Source organism: Carassius carassius, chromosome 30 (genome assembly GCF_963082965.1).
Source record: "Carassius carassius chromosome 30, fCarCar2.1, whole genome shotgun sequence".
NCBI classification, from domain to species: domain Eukaryota; kingdom Metazoa; phylum Chordata; class Actinopteri; order Cypriniformes; family Cyprinidae; genus Carassius; species Carassius carassius.
In genome coordinates, this window is record NC_081784.1 from 19913151 (window position 1) to 19933316 (window position 20166).

The 20166-nt window shown below is 38.1% G+C and overlaps 3 protein-coding genes and 1 pseudogene across 5 annotated transcripts; all 4 read right to left on the reverse strand.

Moving 5' to 3' along the window:
- Positions 1 to 3835: 3835 nt before the first annotated feature.
- LOC132111181 (small ribosomal subunit protein mS26-like) lies at positions 3836 to 5276 on the reverse strand. Its single transcript, XM_059518341.1, has 4 exons — positions 4903 to 5276; positions 4649 to 4795; positions 4214 to 4337; positions 3836 to 4032 (listed from the first exon to the last, which is right to left on the reverse strand). Exons 1-4 carry the CDS (start codon positions 5121 to 5123, stop codon positions 3898 to 3900), a joined length of 627 nt encoding a protein of 208 aa, XP_059374324.1. The 5' UTR covers positions 5124 to 5276; the 3' UTR covers positions 3836 to 3897.
- A 1001-nt stretch (positions 5277 to 6277) lies between these two features.
- On the reverse strand, positions 6278 to 9608 carry LOC132110848 (neurofilament light polypeptide-like). Its single transcript, XM_059517859.1, has 3 exons — positions 8487 to 9608; positions 7595 to 7719; positions 6278 to 7496 (listed from the first exon to the last, which is right to left on the reverse strand). The coding sequence occupies exons 1-3, from the start codon at positions 9465 to 9467 to the stop codon at positions 7436 to 7438; spliced, it is 1167 nt and encodes a 388-aa protein (XP_059373842.1). The 5' UTR covers positions 9468 to 9608; the 3' UTR covers positions 6278 to 7435.
- A 2867-nt stretch (positions 9609 to 12475) lies between these two features.
- LOC132111182 (uncharacterized) lies at positions 12476 to 14859 on the reverse strand. Of its 3 annotated transcripts, XM_059518342.1 has the most exons (9): positions 14762 to 14859; positions 14438 to 14524; positions 14102 to 14263; positions 13768 to 13851; positions 13533 to 13670; positions 13222 to 13314; positions 12941 to 13024; positions 12688 to 12776; positions 12476 to 12577 (listed from the first exon to the last, which is right to left on the reverse strand). In XM_059518342.1, exons 1-9 carry the CDS (start codon positions 14841 to 14843, stop codon positions 12542 to 12544), a joined length of 855 nt encoding a protein of 284 aa, XP_059374325.1. In that variant the 5' UTR covers positions 14844 to 14859; the 3' UTR covers positions 12476 to 12541. The 3 variants fall into 3 exon arrangements, 1 of the variants encoding a protein (XP_059374325.1); XR_009424748.1 differs by lacking the exons at positions 14438 to 14524; positions 14762 to 14859 and having other exon boundaries at positions 12684 to 12776; positions 12941 to 13314; positions 13768 to 14259; XR_009424749.1 differs by lacking the exons at positions 13533 to 13670; positions 13768 to 13851; positions 14102 to 14263; positions 14438 to 14524; positions 14762 to 14859 and having other exon boundaries at positions 12684 to 12776; positions 13222 to 13452.
- A 1099-nt stretch (positions 14860 to 15958) lies between these two features.
- On the reverse strand, positions 15959 to 19322 carry LOC132111183 (butyrophilin-like protein 8; annotated as a pseudogene).
- Positions 19323 to 20166: the final 844 nt, after the last annotated feature.

Sequence of the window (20166 nt, forward strand, 5' to 3'; positions counted from 1 at the left end):
TTAATTATTGCATGAGTAGCTCTCGGCCACTTTCATTTTTAAAAAGTAGCTCTCAAATGATCTTCTAAAATGAGTGAGCCACAAATCCGTGAGTACATTTTACAAACCCGTGGGAACGGATTGCGAAAGCGTGGGCACGGTTTATGAATTCTTGGGTACAGATTTCAGAAACTGCAGGCACTGTTTACAAATCTGAGAGCGCGGGTTAGAAACTCGTGGGTACGGTTTATTAATCCGTGGGCACGATTTGTTAAACCGAGGGAACAGTTTGAGTATTCGTGAGTACGGTTTAGGGCGCACGGATTGCCAAAACCGTCGTCACGGATTTTTTAAAAATTATTTTTACTTACACAGGTGACTTCCCGGGTTCCGTAATACGGCAAGTTGAGGGGATGTTTGAACTGTTTTTTTTTTTTAAGTCAGCCCAGACAGCTGAAAATATAGCTACTGCGCAAATCAAATAAGCAGTGATGTTGCCCTGCGTGAAAGGGCGAGGCTTATTCCTACGTAAAACGCTGTATTGTATATAGTTTGTATAAAGCTGCCTTTTAATGAAGCTGAAAGTGCGAGTAATAAAATAATATGATGCAAACCAACAGGAATCCTTGCTTTTTCTGCTCTATTATGTTTACATTTTATGTGGGCAGGGCCCCATATTAGTTATTGAAACGGGCCCCCAGATGCTTAAGGCCGCCCCTGGTTCAATCTTCAACTGGCTAGCGGCAGCCGCCAATGGCAGGTCACGTGACCTGTCAGTGGCTGGTGGCAGCTGTGGTAGGTCATGTGACCTGTCAGTAGGGATACAACGATAAAAAAAATTTCAGAATCAATGCCAATTTAGTTTTTTTATTATTATTAATGTAGAATTTCTATACTATTGTGTATTCACCTGATCATCAGTTTAGTGTGTTAAACACAATCTACTAAATATTGACAACTTTATTTTATTGAAAAATAACAAATGAAAAAACTAATAATCCTAATTTGTGACTATATATATATATATATATATATATATATATATATATATATATATATAATAAACTAAATTAGTGGATAATTTAGCAGCAAAAGTTATTAGAAAAATCAAGAGTGCACAATAATTATATAAAAATATTAAACTAAACTAAACATTTAGTTAAAAGCAACATTATTTTGTGGGCAACAAATAAAAGTTAAGTGTAGAACTAAATCTAGTAAAATGTTACACATTGCTCTTTGTATTGTTGTAAAATACCTTCTTGTAAAACAAGTAGCCTAAGTAGTCGTATTTAAAGAGAATATTTGGGAATCGCCCCAATTTGAGGATCTGCAGGTAAAGGACAAAATCTTTTGTTTTTTACAATTCCCGATGTTTTTGCATGGATTAAAACAATTGTGCTGTGGCCTGATATTCAAATGAAGGCAATTCAAAGATGCTGTGCAGTCCCGAAACTGAAGAAGAATATGTGTTTGGGTAATGGGCCTGTACTAGCTCATAGCCAGTGAAGAGGGCACCCAAAATTTACTTTCCTTTGTGACCCACATGGCTCCAGACTTGTCTGTTAAGCTATTGTTACATTAGTGAAATCCCATTGCCACACCGGTGAAGGGCTGTAATATCATCAACACAATTATCCGTGCGATGTCATACTAAAGGGTGTTAACACTTCTGTTTACAAACTTTTTTGGATGAACCTCATGCCAATCACAAATAAAGTCAGTGGGTTGCTCAGTTTAATGTTTTATTGTTTCCCCAAACTCAGTATGCCAACTGGTACTATCGCAGGATGATCAAAATATCAAAACTGGTGAATGCACATGGAAGTACTGAGATGAGGTTATGTTTATGGGATGAATGAGATGTGTGCATCTAATGCAGTTATTTTTCCTACTCACTCATTCTGTAACACAGGGTGTGTTGGGAATTCGGGATACACAGACCTTTGATCTGTGGATGAGTCTCATAAAAAACATATCCGAAACACAATTTTCTCTGAAATTAAAAGACAAGGTACATTTATATATATATATATATATATATATATATATATATATATATATATATATATATAAGGAAAACTAATAGAGCTTATTTGTAGCCCTTCAAATGTTTTGTATTATTTTTCTAACATGATAATCATTACTGTAATGCTTCTGAATGTTGTTTTTTTCTTTTGTAATAATCATTATTCTCGATGATGGTTCTAATAAGATTCTTCTTACTGTACACGGTAAAACATGTTTTTTTTAAAAGTTGTAAATAAATATTACTAGAGTGCATTTTATAGGAACATACTATTTTTGCATTATGATTATGATAATTGGTCACAGTGTTAGTCACCTTGCCTAAAAATTGTCACATGGCAGAAAATTTTGATGGTCCTAAAAATGGATTTATTGTCTTTAAACAAAATGCACATCTGGTATCAAAACACAGACTGGGCACATGGGGGTCAAAGTCAGCATCATCACTCCAATGTAACGCCGTTTTGATCCCAATTCTCCAAACCAGGACTCTGAAAACAACCGATACATGTCAATCAGCGACAAATGATGTCACTAACAAGATGAAATGCTGTGAGGTCAAGGGTCATTCTTACTCTGTTTGTCTGCTGGACGCTGAAGAAAGTGATATTTGTATAAGGTACCTGGACTTCTTGGGTTTTGTTACACAGACATGGCAACCCTGTGGGAGATTCGTTACGTACTGAAAGCAGAAAATCTGACAAGCCACGTCTTGATTCGTACATTTTTGTCTAGTGTGTTAAGTAAAAACTAACTAATCAGAAATATTATGTAGATATGATTATAATAAAAGTGTAATAAACATAATATAATGATTAAATATCTTTAATTTGGTGTTGAGCTCTTGATCGATTCAGAACCGTGTACTAGCATACTACTTTTTTTTTACCATATCGTTATATAAAGAGAAGTATGTGATATCATTATATTTTTCAAGTAGTTTGTTATGCAGATTCAAATTGAGCATCTATTTCTCATTTAATGTAAGATGTTAAGAAGTTAAAGAAAAAGTTAAAATACTATTCATGGAACTATTATTCAATCATTTTATGTTTTAAAATAAATCATCTTCAGTATTTATATTAATAACCTATAAATAAGTGGATTATTCAATCTGTATACAGTAATTGTCGCTATTGTGACATGCCTTAAATAAAAATCATATAAGGATTGTGAATATTTAATCTTCTGTAATCACAGCTCCATTCTGAACACACTAGAAAATAACGCATAGACTAAGAAACGCGCTCATCACGCAAGGGGAAAATTATCACATAGAGCCGTTCTACTTAATATCTATTAAATGAAATTGCTGGAACAAAACATTTTAAAACATTACACATTGATGTTCCACATTCTGTGAAAACCTGATGACAGCTGTCAATTATTTTGGAGCCCTACACCCTTCAAACTCTTTCTTACTGTGGAGGGCACAGGAATGATCACTTCTGAAGGGAGCGCACCCAAAGTCTCTTGTTAATATGTACTGTATAATGTTTAAGTGTTATGGTTACATTTTTTGACACTTCCACTGTTCTTCATTTAGGTTAGTCAGAATTAATTCAGCACACACCGTATCCCTTACTGGACATCTTTTAGATGTCAAACAAGATTATTGCATGAACCATTTTAACTAGTGAAGACCTTCTTAACAAGACATTTCTAAGAGACTTTAGTACTGTATATGTATCTGAGACAATCTGAAAATGAGTTCCTCACACAGTACATAAACACACACTCACTACTTCCAATGACTCCCTTATAATACTTGCAGAGGACAGGAAACAAAGCACTCATGTTGGTAAGTTTAGAGAAACAGTTTAGACGATGATGCTGACAGTATATATTTTATGTACATAATGGGGTATTTTGGTTTTTGAAATCCTGTATTTATCGCTGAAATGGAGTCCGTTTGACAACACGTCCTTCTTTGTCAATGGCGAAATTGTAGTTTTTCGGGTTGTCAAGAGCCTCTTCAATCCGCTGATCTAGATTGTCCAGTGTGATGAAGTCCTTTGCCTCTTCCTGAAACACAGATGAATGCAAGGGTGAGAGAGGGGTTAAATCCAGAAACCTATAATAACATGAACAATGCATGTCCTCCTTTTCAAGAAATCAATCAAATAAAAATACTGCAACACAAAACATGACAGCACTACTCGCACATAGTTTCAATCTGAACATAATTTTCTGCAAAAGCACTCACCTGTAGTTGAAGAATCTGTCTTTCTTTTTCTTTAATGTAGTTCTCCAGCTCTTGCTGTCGTAAGACGTCTGCTTCTCTCTTCTTGAGTTCTGTGGCCTCATCCTCTTTCTGCATGCGTTGCTCTCTGGAAGACCAGACCATTGGCATTAAAATCAAAGAGCAACAAAATGCAAGTAAGTGTATCTGACTGCATCCCTCATCACCATAAATCACATCTTCACAAGCTAAGACAAAACAGCCATTTAGGGAATGTCATCAGAGCCCCTGCACCAGAAACTTTCCCTGCCATTCACAATCTTCTCCTCCTCATGGGACAATACTGGGAATTCAGACATAACTACTCTGTTCACATATAGTCTTTCGCCTGCTATTTAAGATGCAGCCAGAACCTTCTCACAAAATAACCCTCATGTATCTCACATTTAAACCACTCACCGTATTTTACGCATTCGGAGGTTTTCAGCATCATTCAAGGCCATCAGGGACCGATGCTCTTCTGCCTCTCTTTTAGTTCTCTCCTCTGCCACAGAACCAACCTCCTCTTCATATTTCTTCCTCAACATCTGCTCCTTGAACTCAAGTCTACATGCATAAAATGTTAAAGTAGGTCAGCTGAGATCATGGCAGTCTCAAACTCAAATGGTTGAAGTTACAAATGTGTTTCCAACTTTAATGTCATGCAGTCTCACCGCAGGGCTCTTAATATCAGATTGTACTCCGTGTAACGCTCCTTCAGCACAACCATTTCTACTGGATCCACGGGAGGGGGGGTCTTGATCCGTCCCAATTTTGACTTCGCTTTGGGGTCTGTGCGAGATTTTCTCCCCCTGACAGTCTCGAGCAGAACAGCAGCGCGAGGAGAGAGAAGACGGACTACAGGAGCATTACTCCTTGATAAAGCCCGAAACATGCTGAAGATTAAATCTAACGTTAGTACTGATTTAACAGTAAGCGTCTACACAGAACATACTGTCAAATCCTAAAGGAATGAGGTGGTATAGTATTATTATATAGTAACAGATTGCAGCATGGCCACATAACATTGAGCAGCTTCACCTAAGCTGCCATATTGTTGAACTTTATGTTTCTTTTACTCGCTCCTCAGTCAAGACTGAGCTGAGCTCGACGCGCTCGCTGCTGCCGCGCGCTGCACAGAAGCAGAACTGGGGAAAAACTGTCTGTCTGTCTGGATATTTAATTTGAATGATTTTTGCTCATGCTTCCATTAACCGGTTTAGCCTGCCTCCGAGGAAGAATTATTTGGAAAAAATAACTAAAAAGCGGGTTAGAGGAGGTATAAACGTGGTAATAAGGTACGCAGTTAGGCCTAGTCATAAATTGTTAGATATAAATACCAAATAAACAACACTTTGGTAACGTATTGCTTTTGATTAAACACTGCTTACAAAAAATACTTAATGTTTAAATGCGAACAGACAATATGATTGTTGTCACTGTGGAAGAAGCCGCAAATTATATTATAATTATGACATAAAAGTCAAATTTCAGATACAAAATTATGATAAATATTAAAAGCAAGTACTGACAATGAAAAGTCGACAACTTTGGTAACATCGCATTAAAAACAATTATGACAAGATTCCGAATTATGGCAAACCTGACAATTAACTCATGGGGGAAAAATAGATAAAACAACAACACTGTCATAATTATGACTTGTATTTCACAATTTACACTTCTTTTTTTAAGATTTACCAAATAATGACTTTTTGGCTGAAATGGGCTTGCCTAATTTATAATTAAGACTTTAGTCTCAAAGGGAAAACAATTTGTTATATATATATACTTTTTTTTCAGAAATCAAACAAAACAAACTTATGTTCAGTAAATGGGTCAACTGTTCAAGAATCGGGCAGAATCATGTTCTTGATAACTAAAAGAGCCAGATTTGAATCATTCATTCATCATAAACCTGTTTATCCATTTATTCCAGCTTAATGTGAAATGGTCCCAAACACATTTTAATGAGCAAGTTTTGAATATCTGAACCTCACTGCATGTCTTGCTAACAGGCTCACAGTCAAACACAGACCAGAGACGTGCTCCAGAAGAGGTACTGTTGCTTTATTCAGCATGTATTTAGGTGCAAACACACAGCACCATTAAGTTCAGAGACTGTCATGATAAACAGACTCGGTTACTTGTTCATTTCTAAATGATTGATAATTGACTTACATTGTAACTTAAATGACACAACAAAAGCAGATGAAAGCATGATTGTTATTTTAACCATGAGTCTAAAAACTCGTTCTAAACCTTTTATTCCTACTATGGATTTTCAGTCATGCTTTTATCAAATCAAACACTGTAAATGCTAAAGCAAAATAATCAACATATCCTCATAATATCCTTAACCGAACAAACATAAGAGACATAGCAAAAAAAAAAATATATATATATATAACTACAACATTTACTAAAATTATCACATTCTAACATAATTAACATAGCTAAAACTTAACTGTTGCACTAACGACATATAATCTAAAGAGCCAGGGATGGTGGACAGTGTGCTGTTGGCTGATTCTTGGTCTAATGTAAAATGAACAAACTGGATTTAGTCCATTCCTTGCACCTTAAGGGAGTTGATACTGAACAACGATTCACCTCAACAAACAATTGGTTAAAAGTTTGCATATAGGGGATCATTGGCTAATCAGATTCTCAATGGGTGCTGAGAATGAAACAAAAAATTACAATTTAGTGAAATATATTATTTGCAGAACAATACAGTGTGTAGAGTTCTTTAAATTGAACCATATAAGGTCCTTCATGAGAATCTGCCAACAATGACACTGAGCTCTGGCTGAGTGAGTGCTGCCCTTAAGGTGGCCATTTGTCCATTTTTGAGTGTAAAGAAGAAGGGGGACCTCTTTATGTGTACCTCTTGTGTGACACAAGGGCTCGTCTGACTTTAAAGCGATGATATTCTGCGGTTTCGTTTCATGGTTAGATGGTAGAATTGGGGTGTAAATAACTAAAGAACTAGGACTGGAAGTAAATGTGAAGGTTATGGATATGGATTTGGCAAAGAGAGTCTTCAATGGTGGGTCAAGGTTAGTAAGGTTTTATGTGCCTCTCAGTGTTTGGGAAGGTGATGTGTTGGTTAGTATTTTAGGATCTTAATGTAGGTCTGACTCAACAATATTCAAAGTATGAATATGATGAATGTGTTACTATAGGATTTTGTGTTTTAAGGGTTTAGGCAAGGGCTGGTAGGGTGGAATATGTCAATCGAATTTCTTCTCCCTCCAGCAGTTTCCTGTAAAGACAAAAATTAACTTTTTTTTTATGCAAAATAATTGATTTAGGTTAAATTGATTGAAGAAACAGCGAGTGTCATACTTTCAAGCATATTACCTGTAAGCTGCAATCTCAACATCCAAAGCCATCTTCACGTTGAGCAGATCTTGATACTCCCGCAAATAGCGAGACATTTCCTCTTTTGCATCGCCAATGTCCCTCTCTAGATCACATATCCTCTCCTACAAGTTGTTCAAAGAAAATTTCAAAGCATTAATTAATGCTGATATGCTTATCTGACAGAAACATACTGTTTTGTGCCAAAGGTGTAGAGCAGAACTTCATTATAAAGCAATCTTTCCCTTAGAGTAATTCTCATCTCTCCTACTCAGTTTGCCAGTCATGACTCAGCACTGATGGAATGAGTCAGCATCAGTAACATATTTGAAACTTTGCTATCACTTGGACCTTACAATGCTAAAAGCACAGCAGAAATATTCAATCAAAGTTGGGACTGTAGAACAGTAGAGGTCAGCGCACTGACTTGGCATGAAAAACAAATTTATAGTCTGTTCCTAAGTCTTTGTGCTTCCCTTTTGTTATTTCATGAGGGAAATGTGTTGATGTACCTTTAGGGGCACCCTATCACTGGGGCAGATGCAAATTTGTACCTTATTACACATAAAAGATTCAAAGCTGTACCTTACATATTACTACTCTTAAGGTAAATATGCACCTTTTAGGGGTAGATAAGGTTCAAAATTGTGCTTGTATAAGTACTGTACCCATGAATGTAAGGTTTTTGGACATTTTATCTGAGTGTATTATGCCCATCAACACAAATAAAGATTGTTCCGGTTATGTTCCATTTAATTAATCTTTAGAATGTTTCAGCAGTCAATAGCATGATGACACCCCTTTTAAGAATGTCTTTACAAAGACATTTGTGTGGTCGTATTGCACAGATGGTGCAATTATACTTTGATTGATTGGTTCTGGTGATCTATACCTGGTACTTGGTGACATCAGTGTTCTGCGTTTCCTCTAGCTCCCCTAGTTGTGCATTCAGTGAATCGATAGCATTCTTCAGTGCCTCGACCTCAGCCGAACGGGACTGCAGCAGCCGTCGATACTCAGCGGTCTCTTCACGTACCAAGTGCACAGCCTCCTTCTGCTTATCCGTCAGCTCCACTACACTCGCCACCTTCCCTCGGAACCAGGCTTCGGCGGTCTGCATGTTGCATCCAGCCAGGCTCTCATACTGCACTCGGATCTCTCTCAGAGCGGCTGACAGGTCTGGTCTACTTGTGTCCAGCTTCACACTGAGGTTGGCAACCTGTAGCTGGACCCTCAGCCCCTCCTGCTCCTCCACAAACACTTGCTTCAAGAAGGCCAACTCCTGCACCAGGGAGACTACACTGGCCTCGGCATCACAGCTGCTCAAAGCGGCCTGACCTGCCTCCTCCCGCAACCTCTGCACCTCTGCCTCTGCCTGGCTACGCCGCCGCGCCTCTTCCTCCCAGCACTCGTGCAGCTGTGCATGTGCCCCCCGCAATTTCTCCCTCTGCGCCTCCATCTGTGCTATATTCTGGGCCTCTTGATGCAGCTGCTCCCTGAGGCCTCGTACCTCCTGCAGGTAGAGCTGCTGCACACGGGACGGCTGAATCTGTCTGCGTCGCAGGGCCTCCAGTTGTAGGATCAGCACCCGGTTTTGTTGCTCAAGGTGTCGCACCTTCTCAATGTAAGATGCAAAGCGGTTGTTCAGACCCACCAGCTGCTCTCCTTCTTTTGCCCGCAGCTCCAGCAGCTCTGCGTTTACTATGCTCACCTGGCTCAGGTCAGTCTGCTCCCAGCGATGCAGCGGCTCCAAATGCAACAGCCTCTTGGAGGATGACAGGGGCCCCCGGGAGAGCCGGTAGGTAGTTCTGCTGGAGGGGGAATCTTCCCATCGCCGTGAGAAGGAGGAGGAGATGAATGGGTCGAAGCTCATGATGCAAGATTTTTTTGTAGTTTTGTTTTCAAATGATTTTAATTTTTTGTTGGTTGGAGATGTTTTCCTCTTTAAGTCCCCCTTGTTCTGCACACCATTAGTGGAGATGAACCGGCACTGCACCAGTTCAGAAATGCTGCAGAGCAGTGTGCTTTATACAGGGCACACATACACACTCTCTCCACACACACACACACACACACACACACACACACACACACACACACACACACACACACACACACACACACACACACAGATCCTCAGCCAATCAACAGCTCAGCAGTGTCATGATGCTGCCGATTGGTTTTGTGTTTCTTTTTTAGCTGGAGTAGCATATCAAGAGGTAGGGCAGATTGATACATCTTTATTATAAGGACACTTTTCATGTTTCTAGACACATGTTTTAAATGTAATTCAAATGTGAATCTGTGTGTTAAACATTTTATTACTATGGGAATAAACAATAACAACAAAGTTAACAATTTGAAGGTGGAAACAGAGGAAAAAAAAGATTGAGCAGTGTTTTCACTACAATTCATTAGCCAAAGAAACAACAAATTTTACAAAGCATAATTTTTCAATTGAAATCAATTCAATTAGATTATATTAGCTCATCATACATGGTGTTATGTTATTCTTTCAAAGATTTAAACCTTAGATCTGGCTCTCCAAGGAATGTTTCTTCCTCTTGCTGACTTCTTTGGATCTCAGAAAGTTGATTCTCAGACAAATTTGATTCACCAATGTCTCTTTGCTGTAATGTTAAACATTCTTATTTCAGGATTTATAAAGTAAAGGTTGAGAGCAACAAATGATTAATTCCCCGATGAGGAATTTTTAACAAGATTCTGGCATTAGATCCTACATTTATGAGGGTAACCCATATTACAGCAATGCAATAAAATGTTTTAAAACATGTTACTTTTATTTCCTTTTTTTTGTTGTTGAACAACAACTATGTTGTAAACCAAACAACAAAACTGATGACTATTGACTATTCCTTATCATCAAATATTCAGCCTCTAAAACAAAGTTACCTGTGGTGTGCATTGTGAAACAAAGTCCCTCAGTGCATACACCTCTCTCTGTACACTGAAAAACAATCAATTAACACTTGTTGATGCAATTAAGCAATGGAAAACAATACTAAACACCCTCAGCTGTAAATGTAAATTTATATTAGTATTATACATTATTCATTATACTGCCAACTAGAGGTCTTCACAGTGCACCCGAGACCCGTCGACCCCGGACCCGACCCGGGACCCGTACGGGTTCGGGTCTATATTTTAAATCATCAGCCGGGTCCGGGTCGGGTCCGAATCTATTACCTCGGGTCCCGGGTCTGTTTAAAATTGTGTGTAATACCCATGCGATCGGAGTCATTGGACTCGGAGTCGGAGAACACCCGGCCATGATCAAAGACTGCTTGTGTTTTTTGTAACTTGCAACTTGTAAAATTAGGAAAAGAGGGAGCCAAAAAAAGTGATCTCTCTCTCTGCTTTTAGAAGCAGAGCGCGCAGATTCAGAGTTAATACAAGTGCACGCACGGTATTAATGCTTGCAGACTTGACACACTCATATTTAATATATTTCAAATCAGCAACACAATCTGAGGTGGACTGTCACATGAATGTTTTCTATGACGCTCAAACTGCGTTAAAGCATTTTAGGTTGATACAGCTAGCACGCATGTGCAGTCTCGAGCGCATTTCATGTTTCTATGGCAACCAGTGAGGGACACTTCGACCGCCAAACCGCGTTTTACATTTTCTCCCATTTTTATAATATTATAAATGAACCGTTTAATCTTAAAGTTTTAGTCATTCAGATTCAGACTCGATGCAGAGCAGAGAGCACAGAGATCAGATGATAGCAAATAAATAACGTCAGCGGCCATGGCATTGCACGAGCGATCGTTATTATAGTTCAAAAGGGCAAACAGTGGAAGTTATTATGCGAATTAACTCGAGTCAGAATGTACATGTGCACAGTAGCATTTGTCATCCGTCACCGTGACATCAAGTGGACTTTTGAAACTGAAATAATGAGTGGATTCAGCTTGGACTTGGAATAACGAGAGGAATAACATGAATAAATTTCTTGTCGGAGGATTGTAATGCATCACAGGCAGTCAGGTACAAGGAGGAGAGACTATGGCTCTTTAAATTAGGTAAGACAAAAAGCTGTATTTTTCGCAACAGGTTTATTGATTTGTAATAGCAATTTATGGTGGAATATGTGAACGTCGGGTCCAGTCGGGTCTGTGTCTTCCCGGCGGGTTCGGGTCCAGATTTCAAATAATATACGGGTCTGGGTCGGGTCCGGGTAGGCATTTCTCGGATCTACACGGGTCCGGGTCCAGCTTTTGAAATATTAGACGGGTCCGGGTCGGTTCGGTGTAGTACATTACGGGTCTCTTTCGGGTTCGGGCACGAATTTTTGGACCCGTGAAGACCTCTACTGCCAACTACTAATCCTTTAGTTAAAATTTAAAAATATATATTTTATAAAAAAAGTAAACTTATTTATAAAAAAGTAAACTTACTCTCTCCCAGCAGCTTTCCCTGTAATTCAGGAGTAAAGACAATGACAGTGAGCTGCATCATTATCAGTAACAGCTCTTATAGAAGGGAAGTCGTGGCCTAATGGTTAGAGAGTCGGACTCCAAATCGAAAGGTTGTGGGTTCGAGTCCCGGGCCGGCAGGAATTGTGGGTGGGGGGAGTGCATGTACAGTTCTCTCTCCACCTTCAATACCACGACTTAGGTGCCCTTGAGCAAGGCATCGAACCCCCAACTGCTCCCCGGGCGCCGCAGCATAAATGGCTGCCCACTGCTCCGGGTGTGTGTTCACAGTGTGTGTGTGTGTTCACTGCTCTGTGTGTGTGCATTTCGGATGGGTTAAATGGGTCACCATACTTGGCTGAATGTCACGTCACTTTCACTGAATGTCACGTCACTTTCATTTTTTTCATTATACACGAGTGTCAAAACCAATGAAACTCACAGTATGCATGGATCTGTAAAACCAGCCACACACCAGGCATAATGCTTTCAAACGCCAGCACTATTACACGCAGATCATCCACCGTTCTCTCCCCTTTGTCTTGCAAACAGAAGATGGAAGAGAAGAATTTAGTGACCTCTCCAATGGAACCATATTCTGAAATATATTGTGAAAATATAAAAATTGTTTAAGTGTTGATACTTACATACTTGCAATATTAACTCTGTAGCAAGAGAAACAGAGTTGACCACTGGTAGACCTGCCACTCCATACATGAACAAAGTAGTGTAGATTACATCTGCAAAAGAGAAAAAGAATGGGTTTTTATGATATAGTAGGATTACAGAGGAACTACAGCATAATTTAAACCCTAATGATTAAATTAAAATAATCATAAATACTGTTGGCACAAAGTAAACAAAAAATCTAAATGTTTCCTTGACTTTCAGTGTATTTTATTACCAGGAACTTTTCTGGGGAATCGTGTGGGTGAAATTGCAGTCAAGATATGCAGCATAACTGTGACAAAGATCCATCCAAAGCGCTCTGTAATGAATGACACATTTTTATAGTCAGGTTAGTACTGCTGGAAACCTATGCTATACCATAAAAACTAACAAAACTAATGACATGTATCGCATAGCATACAAACCACTAAAATTATAATAACACTAAGGTAAAGTGATTTATGCTTTGAGATTGAATAGGGACACAGAGTTTGCCGAAATTTGATACCAGCTTACCGTTAGTATACTCCAGAATCTTGGTGAGATAATATATAATAAATGCACTATGCCCAGTGAGTGTAACAACCATAACATTTACCCAAACTAAATCTGGGACAGAGAGAGAGAGAGAAAGACAAATCATCATTATCACATATATAATGATGATTCCCAATCAACTTTAACTTTACGTTTTGAGTATTTGTGAATTGGTCTGTAAGCAAATTCTCTATTTGCTATAAAAGCATTTTTCCCAAGTATTCAATTTAAATGGCCTCACCGGTACATAACAATGATTTTCAATATATAAAGAAACTTAATATACTTACAACATCTCCATATAAGCATACGAAGTAGATATGTGCCAAGTTGTAAACAAAGGTACTGGCGAATTGCAGGAATTGGAAGAACTATTAATGATATGGCTGCAGAAATTCCCCCAAAGGCATATGTCATTGTGATCATGGCTGAAAATTGAAACAGGCACACATTTGAATGACTATGAGTAAATAAATGTCACAAGTGACTGATCCTGGATAAATTATAATTACAATTCCTACTTACATTCATCAACACTTGATGATCTATAGAAGAGAAGACGCATTTGAAGAAAGTTGCTTGACTGCATGGAAACGTGTCCTAACGACTCTGCATGACAACAATCAGTTGATTTAAACACATATGACCATTACACATCAGAACAGCCTAGTGGTTAAAGATCTGAAAGGTTTAGGTTCAAACCCTGCATGAGATGATCTAAACTTTTCTGGTAATTGTCATATATACAGGTCACACAAGGGACTGAGTGTTCAACATCTGAATTAATTGCCCAAAGTCTTGGCCTGACAAGAAGGATTTTCTAAAGCATACAATTGCAGTAAAAGACAATTTGATATACCTAGAATATATCGCACTGACATATGTATATCAAAAAATTGTGCGAAGCAAACGTTGTTCAAGGCTTGAAAGACTGCAGGCATGGCTGACAGCAGAATAATCCCAAAACTGAGAACAACAACTTCAGTCCACTTAGATGTATTCCAGAGATCATGAAGAACAGCTACAAAACACAACAGATTACACAGTTATTCAGGTATCCAGATATAAGTACATATATTCATAGCTCAAGCACAGATGGATATTGTTTAATGGGACAGTCTGCAGAAGTATTATTAAAAGTATAATATATTAAATATAAAAAATACTGTAAAACTCAAAGGCCAAGCTTCCTTGCCTGAGCAAAATGCTGTGGAAATCAGAAGATATGCAATGGGAATAGCTAAAAATTCAATCATTCTGTGGATGAAACCTGGAAAATTAACTGAAATGAAAAGGAACAAGATAATGATTAGAAATCAATGTCCATAATCATTAATGGTAAAACCTTTCCAACATGAATTGTAACCAAATTCAAATTGAAAGCAATTATTCAGAGATTCTATATTTATAGGTTTAACACAATGTCCTAAAGTGCTACAGTATATAATACATAATTACAGTACAATGAGGATATGAAATGTATTATGGCATATACAATACAATGTACATTCCAACATACCAGAAACAGTAGTATCCCAATTGAAATATGGGGCCATAAGAAATAACAAAATGATCCGACTCAGATTAACTGTCGCACACATCGTTACCTCAACTACAGACCCTGAACAAAGCAGTAAAAAACAACAAAACAAAGTCATCAACAGAGAGAAATAAAAGGTTAAATATAACCTAACAATACATGCAGAAGGATTCTTACCTTCAATAACTCAAACACAAATGCAATAGACAAAAAGATATTGGGACAGACAACCTGCAAATAATTGATGTACATTGGTTTTGGGCCAGTATCTGCAGAGGAACATAAAACCCATGTACAATCATTTAGTTTACAGTTATTCAGCAAATAGATATCTACACATCAACCCTGATTCAGTAAAAGAATAACAGAATACCATTTAACATCTCATTAATTTACAATTGTTTTACAATAAAAAAAATATATATATTAAAAGCATACTTAATTCTTGGCCTACCTTTTTTTTATTATATAGATTGTGACTGGAATACTTCAAGTCACATATTTTTGGAATACAAAAGTCAACAAGAGGGAAATAAAGCAAAGTATCAGTGTAATGATGTGCAGAGCAGACATCCCTACATGAAAGACACAAAAGGATTTTACTGACATTGTAAAGTCAATCCACATTTTCTCTTATTTAAGGTTAAGTTTTAGTCATTTTGTTGTTCTTTTGTCATTGGTAATTATTATTATTTTTTTTTTTACATTTATTTAACTTATTTCAGTTATTTTTTTAATCTGTTTTTCAATTACCAAAAACTATTGTATTAGTTTAAATAAACAATAGCAACACTGTTGTGCTGCTTCAAATTTTTTTGTGGAAAAAAATTGCCTGTTTTAGACAAGTATGCGTAAACATTCCTATTCCTAAACTTGAGCAACTTGTCTCCTCAGTCCCCAGACGTTTGCAGACTGTTATAAAAAGAAGAGGGGATGCCACACAGTGGTAAACATGGCCTTGTCCCAACTTTTTTGAGATGGGTTGATGCCATGAAATTTTAAATCAATTTATTTTCCCCTTAAAATTATACATTTTCTCAGTTTAAACATTTGGTATTTCATCTATGTTGTATTCTGAATAAAATATTGAAATTTGAAACTTCCACATCATTGCATTCTGTTTTTATTCACAATTTGTACAGTGTCTCAACTTTTGTGGAATCAGGTTTGTAGAAATAACTGAAATGTATTTACGGTGTCAGTTTGAAACATTTCATGTATTTAAATAATTTCTTTAAGAACAACATTTTACTGACCAAAGCTTTTAAACAGTAGTGTCTGCTTCAGACGACTTACCCAACCGCCCAATTTCCACAGTTGCAGAGCTCACTGAATTCTCTGTGTGGACTTCACACATGTATTCTCCCTTGTCGGCAGTCTGGACATTTTTTTAGTCTCATTGAGAAGTTACCTTTGAGAATTTCTTGTCTGAAGAACTCTGCTCTGTCTCTGTAACGCTTCGGAGACGAGTCTGAAAATATAATTCCATTTTGGAAAAGCAACACAGGGATGATGTCTGGCTTTTTGTCCACCTTCTTCCATGAGACCTCGTCAATGCCCTGAGGAGGAATATGCGAGTCCACCATGCAGTTTAGAACAACATCCTCACCAACATGTGCAAATACAGTTGGATCTTCTGCTGTCACAACTACACGCTCTGTTATAAACACAAGAGAAATTATCATTGTATAATAAACAATCATTTGATTTGTTATTATTCTTAGATATATAGATATACTTACCCACATGCTGAATTGTTACAGAGATCTCTCCAACATTCTGGTAAGAGGAAACTACACATCTGTAAATACCAGTGTCTGCAACTGTTATATTTTCCAACAGAATTGAGAAGTTTCCTTTAACGATCTGCTCAGAAGCCAAATGTGCTCTGTCTCTGTAAGACTGGTGCTGAGCCTCAGGTCTGTCCCGTCCATCCTGAAACAAGTGCACTAATGCCTCCACATTTGTCCTCTGCCATCGGACCTCCAGCTCCTCCAGGGGTAATGGGGTTTCCACAGAGCAGGGCAGTATGATGGAACTCCCCAGCTGTGCAACCAGAGGCTGAGCAGGTCCTTGAACCAACAGCCCTGAAAAAAGAAAAGAAAGAAGAAACCGCAGTCATTTAGATGGGATTGTTAAAGCAAGTGCACAAGTTAAAAACACATCATGTAAACAAGTATGAAACATAGTATTTGACCCTCACCTTCAGATGTAAGAAGAGCTGCTACAGATATCAAGAACCTAAATATGCTCATGTTTCAGGTGCACGTATCTATAGAGAATGATGAAAATCTCTGAATCAAGGAGATAAATAAACACAGCTCTAGAATAAATGGACTACATCATACAATGGCAAAGAACAGTTGGGTGTGAATGTAAGTTCTTTCTAGTTTCATTTTATTTGAGTGTAGTTGTACAGCATGGCCTTTGACTGAGGATGCACTTTATTGACCTCATACAGCAATAACTGTTTTTTTTTCTTAGCCTCCCCAGCAAAACCCCTTCAAGGCTAAAATAGATTACCTATTAAATATATATGAATGTTTCACATTGTCCCTGAAAGTTAATGTCAGTTATCAATGGTAGCCATTTCTAAAGACTCCTGCTGCTGTTTATTTACATCAAGAATAAACTCATGAAGCCATGTTTAACAGCTGGCCAAAAGCTATGATTTATAGTTTAAAATTAGTGGTGGGCATAGATAATTTTTTTTTAATCTAGATTAATCTCAAAGTGATCTTGAAATTTATCTAGATTAATCTAGATTAAAATGGCTCATTCGAATTCTGCCGTAGGCATTCAGAATATGTGTGTAACCCAAATAAAATTGACAAACAGTAAGTCTTTGAGAAGGGGTTTATCAAGCTAGGTGGTGCATTAGAAAAGGGGCTCATCTCCTGTTTCCAAAATGCATCAAAAGTGCTTGAAAAAGCTGTAAACTAATTCCACATTGCACAAGGTGCAAACAACCTTACGCCTGTTTCACACATACTCCGTCTGCAGTGCGTATGTGTTGCATTTTTTTTTTTATGCACCCATGTTAACGGCTTCCAGTTGCGTTCCAGGAGCGTTGCATCTGCAGCAGTGCAGCGATTGTTTACGTACTGAGTAGCGAACTGCAAACGCATCCTGTGTGAAAGCACATCGAGTCCGTGCTGCACCACATACGTAACGCACCAGACTGCATATGCACCGCAGACGGAGTATGTGTGAAACAGGCGTGAGCAGAGCCGTAGCTGGGGTCAGCGGGGACCCGCTGAAGGTTGTACCAGTGGGCCCTGTTTGAAATTGTTTAATTTGTATGTTCGTTTATTTTTATTTATTTGTGCTATTTACACAATGTTTAAGTTTTTTTCAAGTTTGTAGGTGTCAAGGTACAGAAACCAAAACCATTTTTTTCCTCAACTGTTTACTTTCACTTAAGAAATAACTGACAGTTTTTTCGAGCATAATTTCCAAGGTGGATATTTTGACATATTTTGTATGTATTTGTCGGCACAAGAGCAAAAATAAGCAAATTCAGTGTTCAAGTGTTTTGAGACGCCTTTCTCTGCGTGAGCCCTGAACACCAGAACACCGCGAGTACTGAATTGGGCTCTTTCACATCTTTTTGTTTGTTTAAATTGCGATTTGAATTTGTTCGTTCAGGTGCAGGAGGGACTTTGAGGAGAACTTTGCAGAAGAGAGCTCGGTTCAGTGTCGCTGTCCGTGATACTCGGCTCTCTCTCTCTCTCTCTCCGCACCGAACACAGCCCGCGAGTAACCAGCTACTCTGTTCAGCTTTTCCATGTCTTGTGTTTGGATGCTTTAATGTTTAAATCGACAAGCGGTAAGGCTTAAAAACACGTGAAAAAGATAAGCTTTCGTGACGATGCACAGCAGTGGCCCGTCAACTGTCCTGAGCATCTTTTTAAGCTGGCCTCAGCCAGTCGGTTATATAAACTATCAAGGTGAAAGTCATCATAGCTTGCTTAGTATAGACCCAGCTCTCAACCCAACTTTGAGAATAGATAGACTACTGGGGAAGTCATGGCCTAATGGTTAGAGAGTCAGACTCGCAATCGAAGGGTTGTGAGTTTGAGTCTCGGGCCGGCAGGAATTGTGGGTGGGGGGAGTGCATGTACAGTTCTATCTCCACCTTCAATACCACGACTTAGGTGCCCTTGAGCAAGGCATTGAACTCCCAGGGCGCTGCAGCATAAATGGCTGCCCACTGCTCCGGGTGTGTGTTCACAGTGTGTGTGTGTGTGTGTGTGTGTGTGTGTGTGTTCACTGCTCTGTGTGTGTGCACTTTGGATGGGTTAAATGCAGAGCACGAATTCTGAGTATGGGTCACCATACTTGGCTGAATGTCACGTCACTTTCAGATTAACGGCCGATAAGAGTCTCATGTTAATGCTGATAAGTATTTTTCTTACACACACACACACACACACACCTGTGGGTCACTTCATAAGACATTGATTCATTCACTCGGGTTGTAATGGATTACCTTGTGGGTTTTTGAAGGCTAAACTTTGGATGACTGTCCACTTCTTGTATTATATATCATCATCCACTGTGGTCAAGCCAGAAATTAAAGGTCAGTTATAAAAGAGGACATCCCATACTATATCCATACCTCACATAAAACCATTTTACTACAGCGTTTTCGAGATATAGGATAATATTACACTTAAGAAGACTATAAAGACCTAATTTATAATAAGTAGAAAAAAAACAATGGTCAGTTCCTATAAAGGACATCCCATACTATATGCACACCTCATATAAAAATATTTTTCTGCAGCTTTTTTGAGATATGGGACCATAGGATGATTTAGAGGGCTATAAAGACCCCACTTCTAATAAGTAGAAAAAAACATGATAAGTTCCTATAAGGGATATTCCATACTATATGTGTACCTTATATAAAAACATTTTACTACAGTGTTTTTGATATATGAGAGCATACAATAATTTAGAGGACTATAAAGAAGCCATTTCTAATAAGTAGAAAATGCCAATGGTCATTTCCTATAAGGTACATAACAGATTATGTGCACACCTCATATCAAATCATTTAACTGCAGTGTTTTTGAGATATGGGACCATATGTTACTTTAGAGGACTTTAAGTAACCAATTTCTAATAAGTAGAAAAAAGCAATAATCATTTCCTGTAAGAGACATTGCATAATATATGCACACCTCATATCAAACCATTGTACTCCAGCGTTTTTGAGATATGGGACCATACAATGATTTAGAGGGCTATAAAGACCCCATTTCTAATAAGTAGAAAATGCCAATGGTCATTTCCTATAAGGGATATCCCATACTATGTGCACACCTCATATCAAATCATTTAACTGCAGTGTTTTTGAGATATGGGACCATATGTTA